This window comes from Oryzias latipes, chromosome 9 (genome assembly GCF_053564925.1).
Source record: "Oryzias latipes strain Hd-rR chromosome 9, Olatipes_Hd-rR_3.1".
In the NCBI taxonomy this organism is placed as follows: Eukaryota; Metazoa; Chordata; class Actinopteri; order Beloniformes; family Adrianichthyidae; genus Oryzias; species Oryzias latipes.
This window is the reverse complement of record NC_136245.1, coordinates 1,925,209-1,939,323: the sequence shown is the minus strand read 5'-3', so window position 1 is coordinate 1,939,323 and position 14,115 is coordinate 1,925,209. Positions and strand designations below refer to the sequence as shown.

The 14,115-nt window shown below is 47.7% G+C and overlaps 2 protein-coding genes across 7 annotated transcripts in view; one reads left to right on the top strand and one right to left on the bottom strand.

Annotated features, from left to right (window-relative positions):
* Positions 1 to 6,465, bottom strand: part of gsnb (gelsolin b) — a 10,036-nt gene extending 3,571 nt beyond the window's left edge. Inside the window, exons 1-15 of one of the 6 annotated variants that reach the window (XM_078952113.1) lie at positions 6,332 to 6,465; positions 4,787 to 4,820; positions 4,647 to 4,712; positions 3,241 to 3,441; positions 2,904 to 3,058; positions 2,664 to 2,825; positions 2,533 to 2,592; positions 2,380 to 2,469; positions 2,181 to 2,270; positions 1,968 to 2,100; positions 1,809 to 1,897; positions 1,590 to 1,718; positions 1,429 to 1,515; positions 279 to 412; positions 43 to 133 (exon numbers count right to left, since the gene is read on the bottom strand). In XM_078952113.1, the coding sequence (XP_078808239.1) occupies positions 43 to 133; positions 279 to 412; positions 1,429 to 1,515; positions 1,590 to 1,718; positions 1,809 to 1,897; positions 1,968 to 2,100; positions 2,181 to 2,270; positions 2,380 to 2,469; positions 2,533 to 2,592; positions 2,664 to 2,825; positions 2,904 to 3,058; positions 3,241 to 3,441; positions 4,647 to 4,674 (1,449 nt within the window). In that variant the 5' untranslated portion in view covers positions 4,675 to 4,712; positions 4,787 to 4,820; positions 6,332 to 6,465. The other 5 variants (XM_078952114.1, XM_078952115.1, XM_023958865.2 and 2 more) reach the window with 5 other exon arrangements.
* LOC101175573 (FHF complex subunit HOOK-interacting protein 2B-like) overlaps positions 6,254 to 14,115 on the top strand; it is a 20,192-nt gene continuing 12,330 nt past the window's right edge. The window contains exons 1-5 of the mRNA XM_023958866.2: positions 6,254 to 6,408; positions 8,452 to 8,530; positions 8,609 to 8,694; positions 8,784 to 8,867; positions 11,266 to 11,370. Coding sequence (XP_023814634.1) covers positions 6,358 to 6,408; positions 8,452 to 8,530; positions 8,609 to 8,694; positions 8,784 to 8,867; positions 11,266 to 11,370 — 405 coding nt within the window. The 5' untranslated portion in view covers positions 6,254 to 6,357. The remainder of the gene's footprint in view (positions 6,409 to 8,451; positions 8,531 to 8,608; positions 8,695 to 8,783; positions 8,868 to 11,265; positions 11,371 to 14,115) is intronic.

Sequence of the window (14,115 nt, the reverse complement as noted above, 5' to 3'; positions counted from 1 at the left end):
GAAAAATGACGTTTGGACTCCTGCGTGTCCAGAGGACCTCACCTGAACAGCACCACCTCCAAGTTCATCGTCCAGCTGCACAGCCAAGAGGGCAGATGCCCCAACCTCATCCTGGCTGGACTCCGCCCCCTGCCTGAAGAAAGACCAACAGCTTATTCGCTATAAACGAGACATCTCCACTGTTGCATGAAGGGACAACGCCACTCTAAAGATTTCTAAAGACCGCCAACAGTCTGTGAGGAAGTAGTCCTCTAGATGATCATGGATGGGCCACTCACCACATGTAAATGATGTGGCCGGTTCTGCTAGCATGCTGGTACTGATACTGGATAATGTAGCTGTCTCCTCCATAGAATTGACCAAAGGTTTCTGGGTTCACTGGAACTTTATCGGACCCCTCGATCCGCCAAATCTGCAAAAAGGCCGATCAACAAACAGGCTGGATGGAATTCAGAAGAACATCAGAACCAGCGCTACCGACGAAAACGCCATTACTGACAGGAGTCTCTAAGGCGAGAACGGGAAGTTCATCTGTGTTCAACCTGAAACATGATGAGGTCTGTCGCTGTGTTTCCATCCACTATGAAAGTGCACATTTTGAATTTGCGATAATAAATGTGCCAAATGGAAATATGAGCATTTTGAAAAAACTCACATTTTTGCGCTCGGAGGACGAGTTTTTTGAGACGTGTCGAATTTGACATATTTATATATAAACTGCAATGAAATCATGTGACCAACAGCCGGATGGCGATGAGCAGCACCAGATCATCCAAAGCTGAGCGTGTCGTGTGGAATTGTTGGATCCACAGCTCCTCTGGAAAATCACCAACCACCATTTCCCCAAAACGGCTTCATCCGTAGCCCCTCCCACGTGTAAGGAGCTCGCCGCTCCACGGCGTGAAGAATACGCCGACGTCTCCTTTGATAGATGATGATGAACGCTAGCGCCATGGCAGAAATGTGAACGGATCTGCTGTCAATCAAAGTGTTGGTCACATCCGTCACCGTGTTTCTGAATGACTTGGTTTTTGTTTATTCGCATAATTAGGATTTAATGGAAACAGTGTTGTTGTTCTTTTTTGATATTTCTAGAATTTCAATAAAGTTTTGCGTGTACGCGTGATGGAAACGCAGCCAATAAGATGATGTCATCATGAGGAAGTTCTGCAGAAACCTCCACTGAGCTGCAGAGACACAAACAAGCGTTTGCGTAAGACTTCAGAAACTTCTTGTTTAACTGGTTTGACGTGAATGCTCTCAGATCCTCTCTGTTTTTGTTCTCTTCACTCCCCCACCTGAGGGCATCAGCCTGTCTTTCCTGTATGTATGTGACCTGGTGTCACGTTCCCCTGGAGCTGATCCAGACAAACACGGAACCCCATCACGCCAAAAAGCTGTGAAGAATGAGACCGGAGTTGTGCTCACCTGTTTCTCTCCATCACCTTTGTCAACCATTCCATACTGGGCCGCCATGGAGTCTGACTGGTGGAGCTTGGTCACGTCGAACGGCACCTGTCCGCTCAGAAAAGTTACGCTTCCGCTGCTTTTGGGGACGTTGGACTCGGACGCCGAACTTGTCAACTTACCTTCTCAATTTTTGCAATCTTATTGGACATATAAACTGTTCCCATGCCGACGGTGTCCTCCCGATTCCTCCAGTTCTTGAAGAACTGTTTGAAGAGGGGCGTCTCCCCCATCTCAGGCAGGACTTGGATCTGGGTGGCGACACAGGAGTCAGATCAGGTGTCTGGGACAATGAGTGGACATGAAACTGATACCACAGATACAGCTTCACCCTTTTTTACCTGTGTGTAGGGGTTGTAACCCATCTGACTGATAAACGTCTCTGCGGTCTTCAAAACAGCTAGACGCTCTTCCTCATTTGCATCCTTGCCTGCACACATGTACTTATTAAGTCAGGAAGACGTGCGTTTCCTCCACGAGCGCGCTGCAGCTGCTCTGACCTTTCCAGAGGAAAATCTGTCCGTTGGCACCATTGTCCAGGACGAAACAGTCACTGGACATCAGAGCATCCTGAGGGAAAGGGTTCTCCTCCGCTACCACCGTGACCTCCACGTCCCCTCCAGCATTGGACACCTGGGAGGAAGACGGCAGGCCAGTTTTTCTCAGGAAGCCAGAGGAGAACGTCCTGCTCACCTGGTGGGTGGGGGCCTCACCTTGTAAAGCTTAACTGCCTTCCTGTTGGAGGCGTCTGTCTGTGTGTCGTCGCTCTGACACTCAGGAAGATCCGGTTTCTCCCCCAGAACCTGAACACAACACAGCAGGTGGTCGGTTGACGTCTCCTCACCCGTTTCGTGTTTTTCTGGCGCCTCTGCCAGTCGGTGCATAAAACACAAAGCCGTCGGGGTTCATCACCTCTATCATCTTCTTCGGTTCTGATCCTTCATCACAGGTCACGATCTGTGCCCGTCCACATCTCTCATTGTCCCGGATGTCCCTGGACACCTGTCAGAGAGTCAGTCAGTCACCTGATGAGCTGTCATGCCTCAGACTGATGTTGCTTCTCACCAAGTTGGCCTTGAGTTTCTCAAACCGGTTGCTCTTGCCACCAGACCACTGGATGATCTCCTGCAGGAACAGCACAGACGGAGTTGAGCACTAGCTCAGCTGTGCGTGTCTCACCTCTGAACCTGTCTCACCTCTCCCAGGTCCAGAATGAAGGTGTCTCCCTGATTAAAGCTGTCCCAACTGACAGGAACCTCTGTTGCTCTGACCACACGTCGACCTTTGACCTGAAGCAGTCGCTTAACCTCCACATCATTGGTCGCCACATGTTTGAATCCGGAGGCCACTCCCCCTTGCTGAGTTAGCACAGACAGGAAGTGGCATCACCATGGCCGCAGACATGACAGGAACGGGACGGCTGGCCGTGTGTTTACCATGTATGTGAGGCCTGTTTTGAAGTACCCACTAAAGGTGGTGGACTCGTGACCCTGGACCTCGCGGTACTGGATCGGTGCTCCGTCCAGGAAGTCGTCCATCTGGACAGAAAAGATGGCTGCTGCTCCACTTTCGTCCTGAGAGCACTCTGAACCTGCAGTGAGACCAGCCAATCACACGAAGCCAGAGTGTTTGCATCGTTCCGCTGACGACCCCTACCGCTGCTTCAGGACCGGTGGACTCTTTCCTACAGCTTCCTACTCAGCTCAGAAGTTTTTGCTCCAGTTTGCTGTTCCTTACAGCTCTTTGACCGGTGCTGCTCAGGTTCACACTCACCCTGCCAGTAATGGAGGTCATACTGCAGCTTCCCTCCACGGTTGCTGGTGCTCTTCAGGACCAGGTAGGCATCTCCTGTATAGAACCGTCCAAACAGGTTCTCAGGAACCGGAGCGAGATCCATGTTCTCCACTCGCCACACCTGAAGCCCAGCCTCCTTGCCCGCACGTTTGAACTGTGGATGGTGGACCATGATGCTACCTGAAGTGGGAGGAGCCACAAAAAGGATGATGTCATTAAACGCTAAACGATTTGAGCATCTTTTCCTTTTTTTAAGGTCGAGGGGTTAAACCAGGCGAGGTATGCTCGCCCTGCATCCGCCTCAGGGAGAAGGAGAGTCCGAGTTTTTCAGTCTTCCCGTTGCATTTTACACGAGCTTCAGCAGAGACCAAACCCTCTTTTGAAGTCACACCCGTCATCTTGAGCAAAAGAAGCAAACCTTATATGTCTGATATGAACGGGAGCAGAAACTGATCAGGGCGACCTGCTCTGAGCAGCGGCTGCTGGCGTTTGCCTTTTATGGCCGTTCTTCTGCAGAATGACTCAATACTTCAGAACAAAGCATGTCTGCTTTGAGGGAAGAACTGGTGTTTCTGTGAGGCCTCAGAACCACCAGCAAACGGAAAAAAGACAACACACCGCCAGGCTCAGGTGTGTCATGGAGAGAAGAACAGAGAGGCTCTCCAGTTCAGGTAGATGACCTTAGAAAGCCACGACCCTGCAGCTCAACTCACCCTCAGCGTCTGTCGTGTGTTCGTCCTCGGAGAGAAGCTTTCACAGACTGACGACAGGAAAGGGGCAGCAGGTAACTGGACCTGTGAAACCGGCCCCACCCCTTCCCCGCAGCACACAAGACACGCCCACCTGACACAACAGCTGCTGCCAACACCTCGCCTGCACATGACTCACACACACCAACATGCATGAAGCCGGCTGAGCACACAAACCCACCACACACAAACAGGCCCGTGCAAGATGCAACACACACAAACAGCCTCCACCCTGCAGCTTTGTGGCTCCATCAGACAGAGGAACTCCCTCCAACATGCACAGGTCTGGTCACAGGTCTCTGCACTTCCTGGTCTGTGTGTTGCTTTAAACTCACAAAAGAGGAAACCTTTTCCGTGTCTCAAACATCCAAAGTCTGAAGCCAAAAGCAAAGAATGTTAAGTTCAGTCCAGCAGCTTTAAAAAAGCTGAACTGAGATCCGACATGGAATCAGTTTATCAGGAGAAACCTTTGGACCAAAAGTAAATTCCTGTGGTCACCCAGCACTGTTTTAAATCTGCCTGAAGGAGATTTAAGTGCTGACATGTCTGCCCCCTCAGGCCTTGCTCTGTGACCGAAGCCTGTAACCCACAGCCCATCCCTAAAACCGCTCGCTTATACTATACAGTAAAACATACTGGATTCAGAACGGTGCTTTGTTCTCATGTTGTATTGTTCTAAATGATGTGTCTTTGTATTGTATTCTGCAAATGTTAAATAAAAAACATATACATTAATAAATATATCCGGCTTCTGAAGCATCAAAAACCCGGAGAACCAAACTCCTGGAATTTGACCGAAACAGACGATTTCTGGTTAGAAAGAGGAAAAATCGACAATTAAAAAAAAGAATTTCAAGGTTAAAATTAAAGTTTTGAAATTAAAAACTGAACATTTAAAGCTGAACAAAACAAGGTTATATTGGACTTACAGTAATCTTTGTTCACGTTTTCATTGTTTGTTTGAGGTTTTCTCCATTTAGAGTTTCAAAACCAGTTTTTAGTTTCAACTTTTTTTTAGGTTTTCCAAACTTTTGGGCCCAATTTGGTTCTACAAGAAACGCAGTGAAACGGATCTGGACCCACAATAGTGTGAATGTGACACAACAGTGACAAAACAGTGTGTCACAGCTTCACACAACAACAACACAACAGTGTGTCACAGCTTCACACAACAGCAACACAACAGTGTGTCAAAGCTTCACACAACAGCAACACAACAGAGTGTCACAGCTTCACACAACAGCAACACAACAGTGTGTCACAGCTTCACACAACAGCGTGTCACAGCTTCACACAACAGCAACACAACAGTGTGTCACAGCTTCACACAACAGCAACACAACAGTGTGTCACAGCTTCACACAACAGCAACACAACAGTGTGTCACAGCTTCACACAACAGCAACACAACAGTGAGCCACAGCTTCACACAACAGCAACACAACAGTGTGTCACAGCTTCACACAACAGCAACACAACAGTGTGTCACAGCTTCACACAACAGCAACACAACAGTGTGTCACAGCTTCACACAACAGCAACACAACAGTGTGTCACAGCTTCACACAACAGCAACACAACAGTGTGTCACAGCTTCACACAACAGCAACACAACAGTGAGCCACAGCTTTCACACAACAGCAACACAACAGTGTGTCACAGCTTCACACAACAGCAACACAACAGTGTGTCACAGCTTCACACAACAGCAACACAACAGTGAGCCACAGCGTTCACACAACAGCAACACAACAGTGTGTCACAGCTTCACACAACAGCAACACAACAGTGAGCCACAGCGTTCACACAACAGCAACACAACAGTGTGTCACAGATTCACACAACAGCAACACAACAGTGTGTCACAGCTTCACACAACAGCAACACAACAGTGTGTCACAGCTTCACACAACAGCGTGTCACAGCTTCACACAACAGCAACACAACAGTGAGCCACAGCGTTCACACAACAGCAACACAACAGTGTGTCACAGCTTCACACAACAGCAACACAACAGTGTGTCACAGCTTCACACAACAGCAACACAACAGTGAGCCACAGCGTTCACACAACAGCAACACAACAGTGTGTCACAGATTCACACAACAGCAACACAACAGTGAGTCACAGCTTCACACAACAGCAACACAACAGTGAGTCACAGCTTCACACAACAGTCTTTACTGTCGGCTCATCTTTGATCTCTGGAAAACGGAAGCGGACACGTCGCAGTTTTATTTTGAAAGTACAGGCGGAAGCGGTGGTTGGAGCCGCGAGGAGTGTTTTCTCGGGTTGTTGGTCAAAATGTGGTGCTGCTGACCCGGTTCGGTCGGGTGTTCGGGGAGGATGGAGGCGTTCGGCAAGCTGACCAGCATGCTGCTGAACGCGCTGGAGACGGTGAGTGCCGGTCCGGCCAGCCCGGCGGGTTCGGGTCGGGGGAAAACTTTGGCAAAGTTCGGGTCCGCGGCCAAAAGTTTGGTCCTGCTCCGGTCCAAAACCCGGAGGAGCCTCCAGCAGCGGCGCGGACCGCAGACCAGTCAACGGTCCCGGGTCTGCGCGTCCTGCCGCGGGGCCGTGAAGCTACATGCTAACGTTAGCTGTGTTGTTGTTCACGGTGACGGCGCCGATCACGTGACCGCGCTGTCACACCTGAGCCCTGTGGTTCTAGAGGAGAGTCGGTGGGTTCTGCTCGGTGATGACGTGTTGAGGCGTGCGCGCGCGCTTGAGTGGGACTAACCTGCTGTTCCTGTTTGGGATGAAATGTTGAAGGTTCTACCTGAGCACAGGTGCGGACGCCAGTTCTTCAGGGTTTCAGGAGCTTCTCCAGTTCCAGCCTGTCTGGGTTCCTCTGGGGTTCCACAGGGTTCCCCATTGGGTCTGCTTCAGTTCAGCGCAGACAGTCTCTTCTCTTCCTTAATGGGTCTATTTCACAATGGAAACACAATGGAAACACAATGGAAACACTGGAAAACCCAGACTAGACGGTGCTGCTCAGTGGAATCAAAGCTGTTTGGTTCTTTGTGGTTAGAAAAGTGTTTCATATTATCTATTCATATTTATTCTTATATATTAATATTATTTATTCTTGTTTGAAGCGCCGTAAAAAACAGGTTATCACATAAATCAAATCAAACTTTATTTGTATAGCACTTTTACTACTCAAGTCACTCAAATCTAAAAGAAAAAGAAATGCCGACCCCCCCCCCCCCACACACACACACAAAATGATAAAAATGATGCAATGTAGAAACTTGGCTTTGTTCTGATGCAGGGAAACAATGTTTTGGGGACCACATCAGTGACCCCCCCCCACTCTAGTTCCCAGAGTACACTACCACAGGACCCCCCCAGATCTAGACAAATAGCCAGGAGGATCCCAATGAGGAAGACACTGGAGTTATAATATGGAAAAGGAATCAAATAACAATTAACATAGATAAATAACCAAAGAAGTAAATAAATAAACCTTAATAGATATAAAATGGTAAATGTAAATGAAGATATTAAATCTTTATATATACATAGACATATATCAAATTAATAAAAAGAGAACATAAATGGTTAAAATATTAACTAAGTTCTTACATTTTAACTAAAAGTTAGATTAAAAAGGCGGAACTTAAAAACATGAGGCATGCTGGGAGGCGGTTCCACAGGCGAGGTCCATTATAACTGAACGAGGCCTCGCCGTATGTTTTAGTTCTGACTTTTGGGAAGGCCGGTACCAGAGGACGTCAGGGTCCACGAGGGCTCACACTACCTGTTTAGTGAAAACAACACATCCCTCACTGTGGTCCAGCCTCAGCCCTTTGAAGGCTTTTGATTGGACGTCACTTTGTTTGCATCACATGTTCATGAAGACGAACAAAAGAAAAGGAACTGGCAGTCTGCTTCCCCATTGATGTGATAAAAAAGAGTTTTGTCTGCATCCTTCACATCCCTACTGTTTGATCTGAACAGCTTCTGTGACCCCTCCCTGCCAGATGTGGGTGGGCTGGTTCCACAGACGAGGCTGACTGAGTCATGGGGTCAAACGACCGTTTTTACTGTGACTCCCTTTATTTTGAAGGAAGTCGTCCATCTCCTGTCTCCAGCGGAACCCTGCTGCTCCTGTCCTGGTTGGATACATTTACACCAAACCCTCAGGGGGTTCCTGGTTAACGCATCCTGGGTCCTTTCTGCGTGGCGTTTGTGTGCCCTTGCCTTTGCCCTTCGGTGGCTGGGATAGGCTCCAGCAACCCGTAACCCTGACCAGGACAACGTAGCTTCAGATAAAGGATGGAGGGATTTTGATAAGGTTTTTGTTCTTGAACTTGTTGATCCTCTCTCTGACTCGGACCAGCGCGTTTATAGCTTTGTGCCTGGAGACGGGACCTGAACACATCACAAAATACAAGGATATTGTTCCACCAATCACTCCTACATCTGTCTGTCCATCAGAGGGAACCCACGGCGGATCTGCTGGACTCGTTTGTGGATAACTGGAAGTCCGTAACTAACTACTACATTGAAACAACAGGTGAGTGGCTGCTGCTCTGACTTTTGCTCGACACACCGGCGCTGAACTTGATGGGTTTTCGTCTGTCTCTTGGTCCAGATGACAGCCGACCTGTAGGACAGACGGACATCCCCTGGCGTCTCAGACAGATGTTGGACATCCTGGTTTATGAGGAGAAACAGCAGGTGAGTGAGCTGAGGGTTGGAGGGCTTTGGCGTCCCTCAGCATGGCGGAGTGCTGCTGTTTTGTGTTGACGCTGCGCTTGTGTCTCCAGGCTGTGGAGGACATGGGACCTTGTTTGGAGTATCTGCTGCAGCACAAACTGCTGGAGACTCTGAGCACTTTGGCCAAGGCTCAGGTAAGCTCAGATCTGGTGTGAGAACTCAAAAGAGCTAGTGATCAATTCAGATGGGGAGGATTCTGGCAAAGATTAAGATCAACTTTATTAATCCCCGTAGGGAAATTCAGTTGTAGTAGCAGCACCATGAAATAAGATAAATATGAAATATACAGTGAAGAAATGTACATGTACACACATGGCTACCAGATGAGTCTAATGGCGGATGGCAGGAATGACTTCCTGTACCGTTCCTTAGCACCGCGGGCGTGAGTGAGACTGCTGCTAAAGCATGGGAGGGGTTGTCCATGATGGTCCACAGTTTAGCCAGCAGTCTGTCCCCCACCACCTCCTCCAGATTGGCAAGCTTGAAGCCAACAACAGACCCTGCCTTTTTGATGAGTTTATCCAGCCTGTTGGCCTCCTTTGCTTTGACGCCAGCGCCCCAGCACACGACGGCAAAGAAGATGGAGCTCACCATGACCGACCGGTAGAACATGTGGAGCATCCTGCTGTAAACATTGAAGTACCTGAGTCTCCTCAGGAAGTAAAGTCTACTCATGCCCTTCTTGTAGACCGCCTCAGTGTTTGGGGAGAAAGGGGGGGAAAAAGAGAGAACAATCAGCAACGGTTGCTGTGTTTGTTTAAGGCAGAGTGAAGCAACATTCGGTCAAAGGTCAGGGATCTGCTGGGTCTCTGCCTAATGTTGATCCACTTCAGATCTACTTTCCTGTGAGGGAATGTCCTTCCAGGTCGTCCATGGAAGCCAGCTAACTAGACGCTTTGATGTAAGGACTGGTGTACATCACGGATGCCTCTTACCTCGGTTTTTGTTCTTGGCCATCAGCTGGGTGACTGAAAGAAAAACAGCATCCAGTGGACCCTCTGGTCACAGCTAAATGACCTGGACTCACACAGCTGACATTAAAAAGCATGACACAACGTCAAATGTTGCATCCTTCCCTTCCCACGTTGGCTCCATATCCACACCAGAAGGGCAAAATCCTTAAGATCAACTCTTCCAACCCAGCGCCACTGAAGATTGGTGACAACAACCTTAGAAGAAGTGGAGACCTTCACGTATCTAGGAATTATGGTCAACCAATGTGGAGGAATGGATATGGACATAAAAACCTGCATTGGAAAATCAAGAGCACAACAGCATGTGAAGATCCCACCTCATCACAAAGAGCACCACGATTCACCTGTTCAACCTGAACATCAAGTCAACAAAAACCACCATCAAGAGATGACAGACGTCCATCAGTTTCAAATCCACTGGGCGAAAGAACGAACCACGCGCCAATGGAAGACGACATCCAACATCACCCGTCAGACCCTGAGCTGGAATCCCTCAAGAGAAGACAAAACGAGGGAGACCAAGGAACATGTGGAGATGCACTAACTAACAAACGCACGCACCATTGACTGTAAAAGAGAACTGGACAAAGTGGCCCCTCCCCCTGGCGTTCCAAACAGGAAGTACCTGCTGGTTCCGTAAAGGCCAAAATCCTGTAGACCTCTATAGAGAAATAAACAGGTGTTACTAAGTCAGTCATTCTATTGGTCAGTAGAACCATTTTGGCTCTGATACCTTTTTTTTAAACATCTTCTTGATCATCTTTATTTTTTTCCACGATATTTTTTCTTTATTGCAAGTTATTCAAATTATAAAGTAACCAATCAGATTCAAATTATAAACTGAACAATCAGATGCCTCAGTAAAAGCATGTGGTGCCCTCTGGCCCCAACCTCTAACGTTTGATGGACAGATTCTACTGAGCTGCTTTCAGTAGGAGGGGTGTGGACGAGCTCACTCCCTGAGGGGCGACAGTAGTTGTTGCCATAGAAACGTGACTCAGACCGAATCGGACCGATCCCTGACGACTGGCTCCAAATGGCGGAACCCGTATCACGGAAAAATGGCGACTGAATTAGCTTCATTTTGCTGGAGCCAAAAGTAAGGTGTCTCACCTGCTCAGTCCAGTTCCTGTTGCAGTCAGAGGCGCTCATTCGCTCGCTCAATTGCTCGCTTTAAGCTCGTGTCTGGACCTAAACTTAGGAAATGTTCTGTTGGGAGGGTGTTCCTGGCTTTGGGTTCTGGATCTCAGGTTCATGTTTTTGTCTTTGGTCACGTTTGAAAACTTCTTTTGATAATTTTACAGAGGTTTCTTTTTTCCACTGGTGTTCAGTGTCTGGTATCTGGCTAACATAAGTTCCCTGAAAAGACTTCTTAGTCGGGTGGGGATCACGTGTGGATCAGACCGGTCCAGATGTAGATCTGCAGCAGGAACGGTTCAGCATTCAGCCTCTAAATCCCTTTTATTAGCATGATCTGAGACGACCTGATTTGGACCGATGATGCTGCAGACATGTGTGGTGTGGGGGCTCAGCGTTGTTTTCTTCTCCTCCTCCCCAGTATCCTCCTGGGATGCTGCAGCAGGTGCTGATCTTCTTCTGGAAGCTGCTCTCTCAGATGCAGAAGCCTCTGCTGCAGCTGGTGAACGTTTACAGACCTGTGCAGGTAGTTCCCACACATTCACAGCTCATCTGTGGACCACTTCCTCACTTTGCCCAAACAGACTTTTGCTGTAGACCAGGGGTCGGGAACCTATGGCTCGCGAGCCATATATGGCTCTTTTGATGGTCACATGTGGCTCGCAGACAAATCTTTAATTATACTTTTTTTTTTTCATTAGACAGGTCCTTCTCGGGCCGATGCGATGCCAGAGGCGCGCAGTAGTAGCGGTGCTTGGAGAGAAAAATCTGCGCCACCACTATAAGTTTACAATTATCTATTATTTCACAGAGTTTGTACCAGCTGGAAACCTGTGAATTGCAGTGGCTAAAACTGCGCGCTCCCGTCTCTGAGAAAGAGTGCGCAGATGCGGAGACGGGATGTGTGAAGAAGAAAGCAGAGGGTGGGGCTGAGGTGTTGTGGGGACTGGCAGCAGGTGAATCGCGCAGGGATTGTAAAAACCTAAAACCCGCTGCCCGTCACTCACTGCAGCGTGTGGGTGTGTGTTTGGCTCCCCGTCTGCATGTGATCAGTCTTTGTCACATCTACAGAACATTCAGACCTACGATGACGTTTAACGTCTCAACGCCTGCATGAAGCAGAAACTCGCCACGTATCAACCAGACTAGACCATCAGCAAAACTACTACGAGAAATACTCATCATTTATTAGCAACAGCATAACAATGTTATTAAAAAGAATCCACAGACTTATTGTACTTTAAAAATGTTGAAATTACATCAAATGCACACATTCATTTGTATATTTAGTTTTAAATATATCGTTGCTTACTGACTTGGACTGGGTGGCTGTTGGGCCGCGTTATAAGTTCTGGAGTTCCTTAAACGCATCAAGCAGAGATCTGATTGGCTCTCAGTTCTGTCGCTCAGCCTGTTGTTAGGTAATTTGGACCAATGGGGTTCAGCTATGGGCCGAATAAGGGAAATGGGAGGGCTGGAGCGGGAGCAGGTGAATATAAAGTTCGGAGAAGCGCTCTCGTCTCGTCTCGGCGGGAGAGATTCAGGAGTTGCTGAATTAATTGTACGGCGTTCGTTGCGGTCTGCAGTAACCGGAATAAAGAACCTTAAAAGAGGTTAAGTCTCCGTGCCTCAGTGTGGGAAAGGGACGCTACATTATTGTATGGCTCTTTTGAAATTACATTTCAAAATATGTGGCGTTTATGGCTCTCTTGGCCAAAAAGGTTCCCGACCCCTGCTGTAGACTGTAGGCCTGGAGATGCACACACATTTGATCCCAATTTCTTTCCACCGTTTGGACCATGGGTGCCCAAAGTAGGGCCCGCGGGCCAAATTTGACCCACCAAATGTTGTCTCTTGGCCGACCAAGTCATGCCTGTAGAGGCCGCAGGGTGTTTAGTTAAAACCTCTTAACCTTTCCCATCACTCATGGAGCGACAACGGCAGTAGCAAACGGATAAGAGGCATTTTAAAAAATATGGGAGGAGGATTATTTTTCTCCAGAAATCTCTTCTCAGGCTGTTTGTCTTTTTTGTCAGCAGTCCGTGGCTGTACTGAAAGAGTACAATATACGCCGCCACTACGAGACTGAACACACAGTTTTATCCAAACACAGAGGCGAGGCGCAAAAGACAAATTCTAGGGAGTTCCAATCTAAACCTCTGTCACACTAAGCCACCCTCATGATGCCTCGGCAGCACAGGACAGCGCCTCATTGGATAGCTATGAAAGTTTGGCGTTAATTGCAGAGAATGGAGATCGAGAGAGAGATTCAAAGAAAAATGTTACTAACATTTTAGTCTCACTAATGTGTGTTACCTTGAAAAGTACCAAATACACAAAAATAACAAACTATATTATTTATTATCTGTTTTTATTTCATGACATGCTAAAAATTATTGTATTTGTCCCACGGACTGGGATCACATTTAGATCTTGGCCCTTTGAGCGAAAAAGTTTAATAACCCTGGTTTGGACTCTGAAGACAGTCCAGCAGCTTCCAATCTGCTTTGTGATGGTCTTTCAGCAGCAGCTGCTGTCTTAGTGGGATGGAGTTGAATTCTTCCTATTTCTGCCTTCATCTGCACCAACCGTGTGTCTCTGAATCAGCCACAGATCTCTTCATAGTACGATGATCACGCTAAAGTTTTCCTGAATTATCCAAAGTTTCCAGACCTTGTTCAAGTATTTCACGCTTTCAGGATTTCAGCAGCAGAGATCCTTTTTCCTCCCTCACTGTTTGAAAATGTTGGTCTGTGTTACGCCCCCATTGGCAACACCTGCAGTAGCCTCCACTCCTAGGCCGTCGCCTACACCACCTCCAACTGACCTCTCCAGCCAAGGTCTGCCTGCGGGTTGGAGCATTCCCTGCTCAGACAACAACTGCTCTTTAAAAAAAGGCTCTTGGTTTCCAAAGCCAACAGGTCACTGACAAAAAAAACATCAAGTTCTGGCCCACAAAGAAAAACGGCCAAACAAGTCTACCCAGTGAACATAAAACTGTTAACCAAAGTCTCCAAATGCAATCAAATCTGAACTAAACCTAAATATGAAATATGAAGAAATTATAGAAACCCAAGTGGTTAACGATCCCGGACGAGCCCCCAATTATGTAACGCCCCCTTCCGTGTCTGGGGGTATCTAGGGGGCAGAACATAAAAAAGTAAAGTTTTTGGCTACCAAAGTTTAAAATCAACAAAAACACTAAACAAATGTCTCCATACAAAAGTATAACAAATTTATTCACAAATAAATAAACAATCAACAAGAACTA